Genomic DNA, 12,366 nt, shown 5'->3' with positions numbered 1-12,366 from the left:
CTGCCCAGAAGGAAGAGACTGGAAGGTCACAGACAGCTCTTCAATGCAATAGTCAGAAAACATTAAGCTCCTCACCACTTAGCCATCCTGTCTTGTTCTTCTCATTGCAAAGACACTGATTCACTTCTTCTGTCATGCCCACAACCTCAGCATATGCCCTATACGATCCATCTTACAAGGAATGGCTTGTGCATTCTTGTTACGCAACAGTCGAGGACTTTAAATTGTGCTTTGATATCAAATTTCCTTTTCTGCATATACTGTAATGTTTTACTGTTGCTATGGCCATTGGCTAATGCGAATATAGTTTATTTATCTATCTATCTACGCAACAGTCCTCACCAAAAGACCGTAAGGCCTGAGTTTTATGTACATGATAATTTGTCCAAAGCTGCCTTCCTCCCATCCAACCTTGATAAAAATTGGGCAATTTACTATGCCACAAAGGAAGACCATTTTTCAGACATTTTGTTTGGAATGCTTCAAAATGTGACACATTGAGAAGAACAAGGGCAGGGGGGAGGATTAGCAGATCTTACTAGTAGGCAGATATGGGGGGAACTCAGGAAACAGCTAATGAAGTTATTTTCTTTGAAAAAGGAACTAATTACTTAAGTTATTAATTTTTTACCACTCCAAAGCATATTTTTTCTGTTTCCCATGACAATGCTGAGGTCTATATACTTTTTTTTACTTTTTTGTCCTTTTCTTTCACCACAATGGTGGTTTCTAATTTACAGTTTTATTTTTCCTATTTTCAAAGTGACAAAATATATAAAATATATATCCTTAGGCACCATAAGGCACTGGGCACATCCAAAAATGTCTGGGATAGAAGATTCTCTCTGACATGCTCAATTTTGTACATGCAGGATGATTCGTATTTGAAGAGTATTTCCACTCTGAACCTCCTATCTGCCACGGCAGAGTCCAGTTTCAGTCCCTTCTACAGATTTAACTAGGTACAGTGGTACCTCGGGTTACATACACTTCAGGTTACATACGCTTCAGGTTACAGACTCCGCTAACCCAGAAATATTACCTCGGGTTAAGAACTTTGCTTCAGGATGAGAACAGAAATCATGCTCCAGCGGCGCGGCGGCAGCGGGAGGCCCCATTAGCTAAAGTATTGCTTCAGGTTAAGAACAGTTTCAGATTAAGAACAGACTTCCGGAACGAATTAAGTACTTAACCCGAGGTACCACTGTACTCTAGTTGCTGTTCTGGTATAAATGCTACCTATGTAATTGACCTTTCTATGTTTGTATGTTCCATTACTGTTGACACTGGCTCCTTGGTTTCAGTGCTAATGCCAATAATAGAAAGATCCAATTACCCACCTCTCCTTGGTTCAAGACTCCTGTCCCTTCCGTACATGTGAAGATAAGGACATCTATTTTGATGGAAGGAGAAGTATTTGGAAAAAAGTACCATGCATGCCTGTCTCCAACGGTTAACAGAGTAGAAAGACCCTCAAGGAATTCATGTGTATGCACTATAGGTATACCATAAGATAAGATGGCTGTGGAGCAAATGTAGCAAATGTAACTGCAAACAAGGACGTTTTAAAATATTGTGGCAAAATTAACTTACAGGTATTCTTTCTTCGATGTTTATCTCCCTGTCATATGGAGTTTTGAATACTTCTTCCAAACTGCCATGCAACTTTCCAGAAACAACTGAAGATCGCATTGAAGAGCGTCTTGAAGACTGTCTTGAAGAAAGTCTCAGGTCACCACAGCTGCCTGTCCCAGGACTAGTTCTTTGATTCAAGCTATCTGGTGAAACATCACTAAAGTGGCCCAAACTGATCTGGTTGGTACAAGGAAGAAAACCCGGCAATTCTCTGGTATTATCTTGAGAGCCATCTGTCTTTTCTTGGCTACCACTAAGAAAGCTGGCGTCTTCTCTGAGGAGTTCAGCAACTCTTTCACTGGAAATAAAATTATCTGGATTTAGACCCCTTCCTCCAGTGGCACTTTCGCCGATTTCTTCATCGCTGGAGACAGTGGAGACTAGAACAGCTGTATAATGTTGGGAATGTGCATCCTCAATGTTAGCATCACTCTGCTTGGCTCCAGACGATCCTGATACTCTTCCCTTATCTTCTACTGGATGAAGATCTTCACTGTGGGACGTTTCATGACCCACTTCAGCCCTTGGCATCTCTCTGCTGATTGCGACCACAGAGTTTTCAGACTGAGACCTGGTAAGTGGCAGCACCTGTGGTGGGTTTTTATCATAAACATGCAGGTTGGTCATGGAGTTTGGCCCATAAAAGGATGCTGCCAGCCCTGCCTTAAGATCAGCCTGGCTCTGCTGCTTTAGCAAAATGCGGTTCAAGGAATCTGCTATTGCACTGTAGGCCTTCTGCCTAGGAGAAGCGCCACTTGAGCCATGTAGAGCCAAGGCATCAGACATCCTCTCAGCTGAATGACTCATGTTCCATGCCCCAACCTTCTCCATGAAGTTGAGAGAAGGTAGAGACTGAATCCTACCTTTAAGAGGATATAGAACCTGGAGACCGCCACTGTTTTCGTCTTTTGATGCTTGGCCACTTTGCAGGGCAAGTGGCTCTCCCGCAGAGGGTACGCAAGTATCATCCAGAGAAGGTACGCGAGGCTCTTCCACGGAAGGAAGGAATGTATTGGAACAAGAGTTATTTGAGAACTCCTCATGTAAGCAAGGGAGAGAGGACTGAAGAACAGCTTTGACCGGGTACGTCATAGCAGGAACTTCCCGAGTCAAGCTTCTAGTTGTAAAAATTCCTGGAGTAGAATGATGAACGGGATGTGCCAGATGTAAAATGAATGAACCCTCATTAAAGGAAGGTGAAATTCCGACATCTTTATGTTCCCTCTCTATACTGAAGTCTGAATGCATTAATTCACTTTTGTCCCCCATCTGAATTTCTACCATGTTACGGATATTGCCATGTTCTGCTACAAAGACTGGCTGGTGGGGTGCATGGACATGAAGTTTAGCGTCAGCAAAAGCCGGAACAAGCTTCTTTTGCTCCTCAAATGCAGCTTCAGAAACATGTTGCAACTCCTGCTTGCTCAGAAAAGGGTTTGAAGATATCCCAGGGATGATGCAAGGATCACCCACACCCATCCTTTGCCCCCTGAAGGACACATTTGAAATGTCTGAAGATGATTGTTCTGAATTACCGGCATTTCTAAAGGGCTTTCCGTCCGAATAAGAGAGTGCGTTCAACGAATCACACTCAGGAACGGTTCTTCTTTCTTGCCCAGGTGGTTCTGCAAAGGTTTCCAACTCCCTTTCCCCAAGAACTACATTTTCCATTAAGGGGCTCATTTCGTTTTCAACTGGATCCTTTCCCAAAACACTTCTGCCAGACGAACTCTCGGAAGATAAGAAGCCAGAATGCTTAGATAACCCCACCTCTTTCTCCAGAATTTCAAGGAGGACAGGCGCTGGCACACGGCTGTCCAAAAGGAACAGATCCTGTCCCCAAGACTCATTCGGAGGAAGAGACGTTGCCAACTGTGGATTTAGCTGCTTCTGTGAACCTGGGATTCCCAAATTCTCATCGCTGGAGCCCAAGGTTTCAGTCTTTGCATCAAGGTGTTGTGTCTGCTGCTCACTATGATGAGCCTGTTCCCTGGGAGTGGGCCCAGAAAATGAAAGGGGATGCTGGGATAGACAACTGCCAAGGCTGGTATTGCTAGGTGCCATGCTGCTGAAAGCCAAGGGATGCTGAGACAGTTTAAAGTAATCGGAGAGAAGAGAAGACTCTGAGCTGACATCTGTGGCTGCCAGCCGCACAGCTTCACTCATCCGCAAATGGCTTGAAGACTCTTCGGAAGCAACATTAGAAGCATCTGGAGTCCCTCTGAAAGAGAATTGGGGGTGGGGGCCAGAATTACAATCCTGCATTGCGGTCTAGCAGAACCCAGAGAGAAAAGATTTCCAGGTTCAACACAGCTCAATATTCCCCTTCAAAAAGGTGCTTTAATAAGTCACTGTCTCTGACAACATAAAAAGGTAAAGGGACCCCTGACCATTAGGTCCAGTCATGGCCGACTCTGGGGTTGCGGCGCTCATCTCGCTTTATTGGCCGAGGGAGCTGGTGTACAGCTTCTGGCTCATATGGCCAGCATGACTAAACCGCTTCTGGCGAACCAGAGCATTGCATGGAAACGCCGTTTACCTTCCCGCCGGAGTGGTACCTATTTATCTACTTGCACTTTGACGTGTTTTCAAACTGCTAGGTTGGCAGGAGCAGGGACCGCGCAACGGGAGCTCACCCCATCGCGGGGATTCGAACCGCTGACCTTCTGATCGGCAAGCCCAAGAGGCTCAGTGGTTTAGACCACAGCGCCACCCACGTCCCCTCTGACAATATACAGGCATGATTTTGTTAGGATGAGCTTCTGGCCTTCTAATGGTTTATGGGGGGTGAAGGTGGACCCCTTTGGATGAAGCAGCACTAGAATAAAAAAGCCAGTAGTGCTGCAGCGGTCAAAGCGCTGGACTAGGAACTGGGAGAGCCGGGTTCAAATCCCCACTCAGCCATGAAGCTCACTGGGTTGACCTTAGGCCAGACAGCCTCTCTGCCTAATCTACTGTATTTTTCGCTCTATAAGACGCACCAGACCATAAGACGCACCTAGTTTTTGGAGGAGGAAAACAAGAAAAAAAATATTCTGAATCTCAGAAGCCAGAACAGCAAGAGGGATCGCTGTGCAGCGAAAGTAGAGATCCCTCTTGCTGTTCTGGCTTCTGGGATAGCTGCGCAGCCTGCATTTGCTCCATAAGACGCACACACATTTCCCCTTACTTTTTAGGAGGGAAAAAGTGAGTCTTACAGAGCAAAAAATACAGTACTTCATCGGGTTGTTGGGAGGATAAAATGGGGAGAAGAATGCACACCATCTTGTGCTCAGTGCATTAAACAACACAGCTAACAGAGTACAAGAGAACAGTAGGTTTACCCCACCTCAAAGGAGCAAAATCTGTTCCGGTTTGCTGAAAGAGGGTCTCGTTGAAGAATGTTCGGCCTTGCGTTGAGTATGTTGTCATCAGTGGGAGGTTGGGAGAGAGGCGACTGTCCTCAGCTTCTGTCAACATTACAAACACCATGGTTATGTGGCAAGACTGAAAAGTCATGGCTTGCTAATCAAAGCCTTACTAATGCAAGTGCCCTGCCAACTGGCAGGAGCTTAAAAAACCAAATATGGTTGAAAATGTGTAATACAGCAACTTTAAATGGCTAAAGATGAATCAGACTGAAAAACACAGGTTTCACATATGGTATAGTCGTTTCTAACATTAAAAAAAAACAAACTTTAAAATAAATTTTATGGTACAGCTTTAGGGGAATGTGTGACATGCCTCCTCTTAGAAAAAAGCCTCAAATGTCTGAGAGAAACATTTACGTGTATGTAACTCAATGAACTTTGCATCCCCTTTTGAGCTTACACCAATTGGAGACCTGATAATCAACGTTAACATCTATAACCTGAAATCCTGCTCATACACATATGCCCAATCTAATTTTGGTGGTTCCTAATAGCTGTTCCGCTCTTCGGAGGAAGGCAACAAGCTTACTTAAAGAAATTCATTTTTGCCATTAACTCAGCAAGGAGGATTATTTTAAACAGTACAAAAAGAGTTTTAAATCTTTTAATGGAAAAAAAAACCAAGCTTCACCAAGTAGGATGATCTAATGCATAATGGGTCAAATGAAATGCAAATTAGAAATCAATGACTTTTTTCTGTCATATAAGGTCTTAATACATGGATTTCTTATCTGTTACTTTTAAATAAGCAAGAAAATGCTTCAATAATCATAAAAATGTTGATGTAGAAGCCCCCTCCCCCAATCTATCCCCAGTAGAATAATTTGATCACAGAGTTGCTTGGCATCCGTCTCGAGAAACAATGGAAGTGTGCTTTTGGGGCTGAAGTCAAACTATTGGAAGGTTGCATTGCCTGCTATGGCCGTAGAGAACGATATGGGAGAGACATGTTTTGTTGCAGCTGGAGCAGACGAAGGCAGACTTCGTGTTGCATTTGAAGAAATCTTTGTGACACAGAGTTGGTCTGCCGATGGGCCCGGTGCCTGAAGCTAGCTCCCCATAGAGCATGTCCTTGGGAATCATAGAATATGTTTGATTTTGGAGAACGCAGAGCCTACGCCAGGGGTCAGCAAGTCTTACCTTGCCTGGGCCGGTTCACTGCCGCGGAGCCCCCTCTGTGGGCCGGATCAAGCGCACGCCTGCGATTTCCAGCGTCTGCATCTGCCCAGACGCGATTTCCAGCACTGTGAAAGCGAGTCCCCACGCTGCACTGATTTAGTGCAGCGCGCGGGGACTCACTTAGCGGGGGGCTCGGTTCAGGGGCGGCTCAGGGGCCAGTAAAATGACCCCTGTGGGCTACTTGTGGGCCATGGGCCTTAGGTTGCTGACCCCCTGGCCTACGGCAAAGCTGGGGCACTTTGTAAGAAGCAAAAAGATACAACACAAGTGCAGTGTCTCACCTTCCAGCTTTTGGAAAAGGGTTTTGTTTGTTTGTCTGTCTGTCTGTTTTAACAACCTACACCTTGATCCAAATCTCGTAGATCTATTGAGGGCCAGGAAAAAAAATGCTTTGGAGGCTAGATCTGCTATTTTACCTTTCAAACACAGAATTCAGGATCTGATTTGTTTCCGCAGGGACTGTAAGACAGAGTTGTTCCGCCCGGCCTTTGGCTTGGAATCAACTTGATCCCCTTCCCCTCTTTCCTTTTTCCTTTCTTCTTCTGTGATGGAACTCCTGTTTGGGGACTTCCCTGGTTTTTTTCTTGCCCATGTAGGACCAGTCTAGATAGTTGGCCTTGGTGAAGATTTGACATTTTCATCCCCAAAAAGTTTTTGATTTGAGTTTCTAATGAAATGAGGCTGCATCTTAATGCTGTATTTTTATATGTATGTTTATGTATCAGGAAAACCAAGACTCATGGAAGTGCATAGGAACCTCAGAATCATAGAATCATAGAGTTGGAAGAGACCACAAGGGCCATCGAGTCCAACCCCCTGCCAAGCAGGAAACACCATCAGAGCACTCCTGACATATGGTTGTCAAGCCTCTGCTTAAAGACCTCCAAAGAAGGAGACTCCACCACACTCCTTGGCAGCAAATTCCACTGTCGAACAGCTCTTACTGTCAGGAAGTTCTTCCTAATGTTTAGGTGGAATCTTCTTTCTTGTAGTTTGGATCCATTGCTCCGTGTCCGCTTCTCTGGAGCAGCAGAAAACAATCTTTCTCCCTCCTCTGTGTGACATCCTTTTATATATTTGAACATGGCTATCATATCACCCCTTACCCTCCTCTTCTCCAGGCTAAACATGCCCAGCTCCCTTAGCCGTTCCTCATAAGGCATCGTTTCCAGGCCTTTGACCATTCTGGTTGCCCTCCTCTGGACACGTTCCAGTTTGTCAGTGTCCTTCTTGAACTGTGGTGCCCAGAACTGGACACAGTTCAAGCCACGACTGGGGTGAGAATGGGATATGAGAGGTAGTGTTGGTGATGGGGCTCCAATATTTTGGGAAGGTCTCGTCCCTCACCCTTGGGGAATAGTTCCTGCAACTTATGCCCATTTCAGTCTCCCTGTGTGCACCACCTCCTCCTGACCGCCGGCCAAGCCTGCCAAAACATTTAAAAGAGCTTTGAAAACGTATCCCACAGAAGCAGGTTTGTGCAGGTTTCTTTCATTTTCAGAATGCATCCTGTTACAAAATGGAGGATTTCTTGGCCTGATGCAGAATTTGAATATTCAACCCAAGGTAGATAGACTATAACCAAAACGCCAGAAATAGCAATGCTTTGAATATGCCACTGTTTCCAAGAGCTTGCAACAGGCTAATATAACCTTGTATTGTGTTGTGAGTTTCCCAGCAACCAGGTTGCAAGTAAGAAAAAGCGTCAAAAACAAAAGGTCCATTTTCTGCCTCTCCATCCTTCTCTTTCCCCTTCTGTACTATACTGTTAAAAGGAACAAAATGTGCCTTATACAACTCAGTATTCTCTATTCATCCAGCAAAATATTAATACCCTCAATGCATTTCATACAAAATGAGTCATTAAAAATAAGGGACAAAGGTTATTGTTGAATATAAAGATTCACACACTTGTTCAATGTTGCAGGTGCTTTACAACTTCCCTGTTTAAATGCTACAGAAAACACAACAGAGAATCTTGAGAAGCCTTAAAGCTTAATGCACTTAATGTGGAAGAAGTTTTTCAGGCCCTGACTAAGCAGAGCACATTCTCACGGAGTTACCTGCACCACAGGTTATCAGAAAAGGGAACAAAAATAAAAACCCCAGTATGGTATCATAATGCCCTTATGCAAATATCTATGACATGGTCTGTGTACAATTCAGGTCACAATACCTCAAAAAGGGTAGGTAGAAAAGAAGCAGAAAATGTCAACCAAAATGATCATGAAGCTTAAGCACCTTTCCCTGCGAGGAAAGACTGTAACATTCAAGGCTTTTTAGTTTTAGGAAAATGGCAGCTAAGGGAGGACAAGCAAACACGTGCAGCAATAACTGAAAGCAAGCCTGTGTTCTCAAGTCTTAGGATATGCTTCATCGCTGAATGTTACAAATCTTATCACAGACCACCTCACTTCTTAGGCCAAAATACACTTCCATATTTTCAAATGAGTTAACTGATGCCAAGCACAAAGCGTGAGGGAGCCTGGAAGACCCACTCAAGAGGACAACCTAGCAGAGTCAGACATATGTCCGGCAAAGAAATTCCTCCTTCCCCAAAATATCAAACTCCCAAGTAAAGGATGCTTGAAACACAGCCATGTTTCACCACCTCACATTTCAAAACAAGGTCAGTGAATCAAACCGGAGATGGGCAATTCCTTCAGCATCTCAGACAGAACTGGAAATCTCATGAGCTGGAATACGGCAGCTGATTTCACATTAGGCCACTTTTTGCATAATGCTCTTGCAAAGACGCGGGTGACGCTGTGGGTTAAACCACAGGGCCTAGGACTTGCCGATCAGAAGGTCGGTGGTTCGAATCCCCACGACAGGGTGAGCTCCCGTTGCTCAGTCCCTGCTCCTGCCAACCTAGCAGTCCAACAGCATGTCAAGTGCAAGTAGATAAATAGGTACCGCTCTGGCGGGAAGGTAAACGGTGTTTCCACGCGCTGCTCTGGTTCGCCAGAAGCGGCTTAGTCATGCTGGCCACATGACCCGGAAGCTGTACGCCGGCACCTTCGGCCAGTAAAGCGAGAGGAGCGCCACAACCCCAGAGTTGGTCACGACTGGACCTAATGGTCAGGGGTCCCTTTACCTTTACATGCAAAGATGGCTGGCTGCCAGTTGTAGCTGGAAGGCACAGTGTATTTCTTCCCTTAACACAGGGGCAGACAACCAGTAGTGGATGTCACGAGACCCAATACCTCAAAATGGCAAATTCAACTTTTCAGATGTCACAAAGTTTGAACACATGCTTTTTAATGCATTCTCTTGTCTGTAAGCCTTGAAGATAGTGGGCCTCAAACTATGTTACTTGCCCAACACTTCCAACCTATCTTGAAGTGAGGTCCAATGTCTTTGTACACCATTATTTGCTGTTATACCTCCTTCTGACAACCTGGTTTAAAAGTTACCCAGGATTTCGGCAGGATGGTACCCAAGAGCCCTTTCTTTGGAGCAGGGTGAGGGATGGGAAGAGGAACACATAAGCATTGCCTTTTCAGCCACCCCAAATCAGATACAAGCCTTTCTAATCCATGCACAATACCTAGCAATATTAGTCATCTCAGAAACAAAATCCATCAGCTATTCCATTACACAATCTAAATCAGGTTATTCACAAGTTACACTGAAAACCTATTAAATTTTATGTTGGCTGGAAAAATTAATGGAGCTTTGCTTTTCTCTAGGGAACTGCAAAATCATCATCTCAACTCTTGCTGCTTGTGATGGTTTTGGGGAAACGTTAACAGTAGTGTTCTGTGGAGAGACCTGTTAGGTCCCAGAGCAGCAAATGATACCAGCCACACCATCTTTGGGTGTCTGGTGCAAAAGAAGAGCAATTCTTCTTCCCACTGTCAATTCTGAAGGTCGCCTCCCTCATTCATAGCTAAATTTACCAAGCAAGCAAACCTGATCCTGCATCATCTTACATCCTGCTGCTGACAAATGTGAAAGCCAGAAATCAGAATGCCGTTTGCTGAGCATTTAGAGATGGAGGCAAAACCTGAGCAGAACCCTTCTTTGTTTTCAATTCGCTACATTAATTAACGCATTACCATTAGAAAATACTTTTTCAAAAAGACTGTAAATGATGCCTCAATTATGATGTCATAATGAATACTTTTAGGAAAAAGAGAAAGGGAAAAAAACATTCCAGTATTTCCATATGCAATACAGCAAGGCACCTGCCTCCAACCTTTCGACACGCGATTCAACCGTCTTATTTAGTGTACACACTCACTACTACAAGTATAGTCCAATGAATGGATAGTGGGTAACATTCTCTTGGGAGTGAGGAAATGAGCTGGAAATGAACTGAATCTTTATTGGGTGGGTGGGAGGAGAGGCTTTCAGAGCAAAAGTGTCCCTTTCACTCATCAGTAGTTGTCTGCTACCTAGTTTGCTAAATATGCAGAATCATCATCACTCCAGTCATCTGATTTGGCATTTGCCTACTCCTCTTGAGTGAGTAACACTGCTCATAGACTTACACCACTAGTTTTTCCACTTCCACTGACACCATGGGCCTCTCTATGCTCTCCGCACCCCACTCTCAATCCTGCCACTTCCATTCCTCCATTACGGCAGCCGCTACCCTCAGGGTGCAACCTTTAGAGCTGTGCATCCAATTTTCTACCCTCTTAGTCAAAATGTTTTAAATGGCCAAGACCCTTTTAAAGCCGGGACTGAAGGGAAAATATATGTGCAGCAAAGGAAAGGGAAAGGGAAAGAAAAGAAGAAAGATTCTTACGGTGACTCACACCCAGCAAGCCATAAAGGCTCAGGGACAATAAGATCAAGGAACCTGGGGAAAGAATAATCCCCAGGAAAGCATCGCCCTTACCAACCAATCTACCCCACTCCAATTTCACTGCAGATCAGATTCACAGGTTTTGACAGGAGATCAAACTGCAAATGCATTAAAGAAAAGAAGTCATTAAGAGGAATTATATAAAGCTGTGGAAACTGATGCCTCACACAACAACAAATAGGTTCCCTGGCTGAGGTAGCTGCATTGAATAAGAGAAACAGTTCGATATACGTGAAGTGGGTGGGGGAAAGGAGTACTCATCCCTTTTACATGGGAAGTCTCAAGGTGCTAGATAATGCAAACACAGACAAAGCCCATCTTAAGCCGCTCCAACCTAAGCATCTTTATGCGATTCCCAGCTGCATAGTTTCTCTACGCACCAGTTTCTCTTGCCAGCTCAAACAATACGAGCCCATATATGCTGCCTTGAGCTATTTGGGATATTAACAAAATAAACTATTGGTGCACATATAGTCAGTCACTCTGCTACGCACATGTTTAGATGCCAGCAATGCTAGTCGCTAGAGGAGACAGAGGAAGATCAGGTAGAGACTCCAGGGAAGAACTAACAAATAATCACAGTTCTGCAAGCACAGCAAGAGAATTATGCCCCATGTTCCAGTTCAAATCAACTGAAATGCTTAACTACCCATTATCAGATTCCGACTCTGTGAGCAATATTCACCGAACCATCCAGCAGTCACAATTGGAAATTCAAGCCTGCCAATGACTAAATGCTGAAGCTAAACTGGGAGCAAGAGCTGCCACCAGCAGTCAGAATATGAAGCAGCAGGGAGAGATCAGAGTGTAGGTGGCATATCGTTCTCAATGTCTTTTTAAAATTTCTAAAATGTCTGACTGCTACAAAGAAAGTGTACTATATAATCCAAATATAACACCCTTAGTCATATTATAATCATATTTTGCATGTGTTCATTTTTAGCATTTACAGTTCTAAAGGGCTGCTATGTCTATTTTAATTCTGCCGGTAGCCACCCTGGCTGAGTTGAGGCATGGCGTTACATAAGGAACAGGGCCCCGATCCAAAGCAGTATATGCCATCTTCCCTATACAATCAGCGGCTTTGTAGCTCCACACTCACAACCCCCCTGAAGACTAGGGGCCCTCCAGACAAGCATCCCCTAAAGTATAAAAAGGTAAAGGACCCCTGACAGTTAAGTCCAGTCACGAAAGACTCTGGGGTTGCGGCGCTCATCTCGCTTTACTGGCCGAGGGAGCTGACGTTTGTCCGCAGTCTTTCCGGGTCATGTGGCCAGCATGACTAAGCCGCTACTGGCAAAACCAGAGCAGCGCACAGAAACGCAG

The 12,366-nt window shown here is 44.6% G+C and overlaps 1 protein-coding gene across 1 annotated transcript in view; it reads right to left on the bottom strand.

The window, feature by feature from the left end:
- The window catches only part of ALMS1 (ALMS1 centrosome and basal body associated protein), a 75,728-nt gene that overhangs the window by 44,479 nt on the left and 18,883 nt on the right, over positions 1-12,366 (bottom strand). Inside the window, exons 4-5 of the mRNA XM_083398107.1 lie at positions 4,964-5,084; positions 1,594-3,856 (exon numbers count right to left, since the gene is read on the bottom strand). Of these exons, the coding sequence (XP_083254233.1) occupies positions 1,594-3,856; positions 4,964-5,084 (2,384 nt within the window). The remainder of the gene's footprint in view (positions 1-1,593; positions 3,857-4,963; positions 5,085-12,366) is intronic.

Source organism: Podarcis tiliguerta, assembly GCF_965153285.1.
Source record: "Podarcis tiliguerta genome assembly, chromosome: 9".
Classification (NCBI taxonomy): domain Eukaryota; kingdom Metazoa; phylum Chordata; class Lepidosauria; order Squamata; family Lacertidae; genus Podarcis; species Podarcis tiliguerta.
This window is presented reverse-complemented; position numbering and strand designations above follow the sequence as displayed.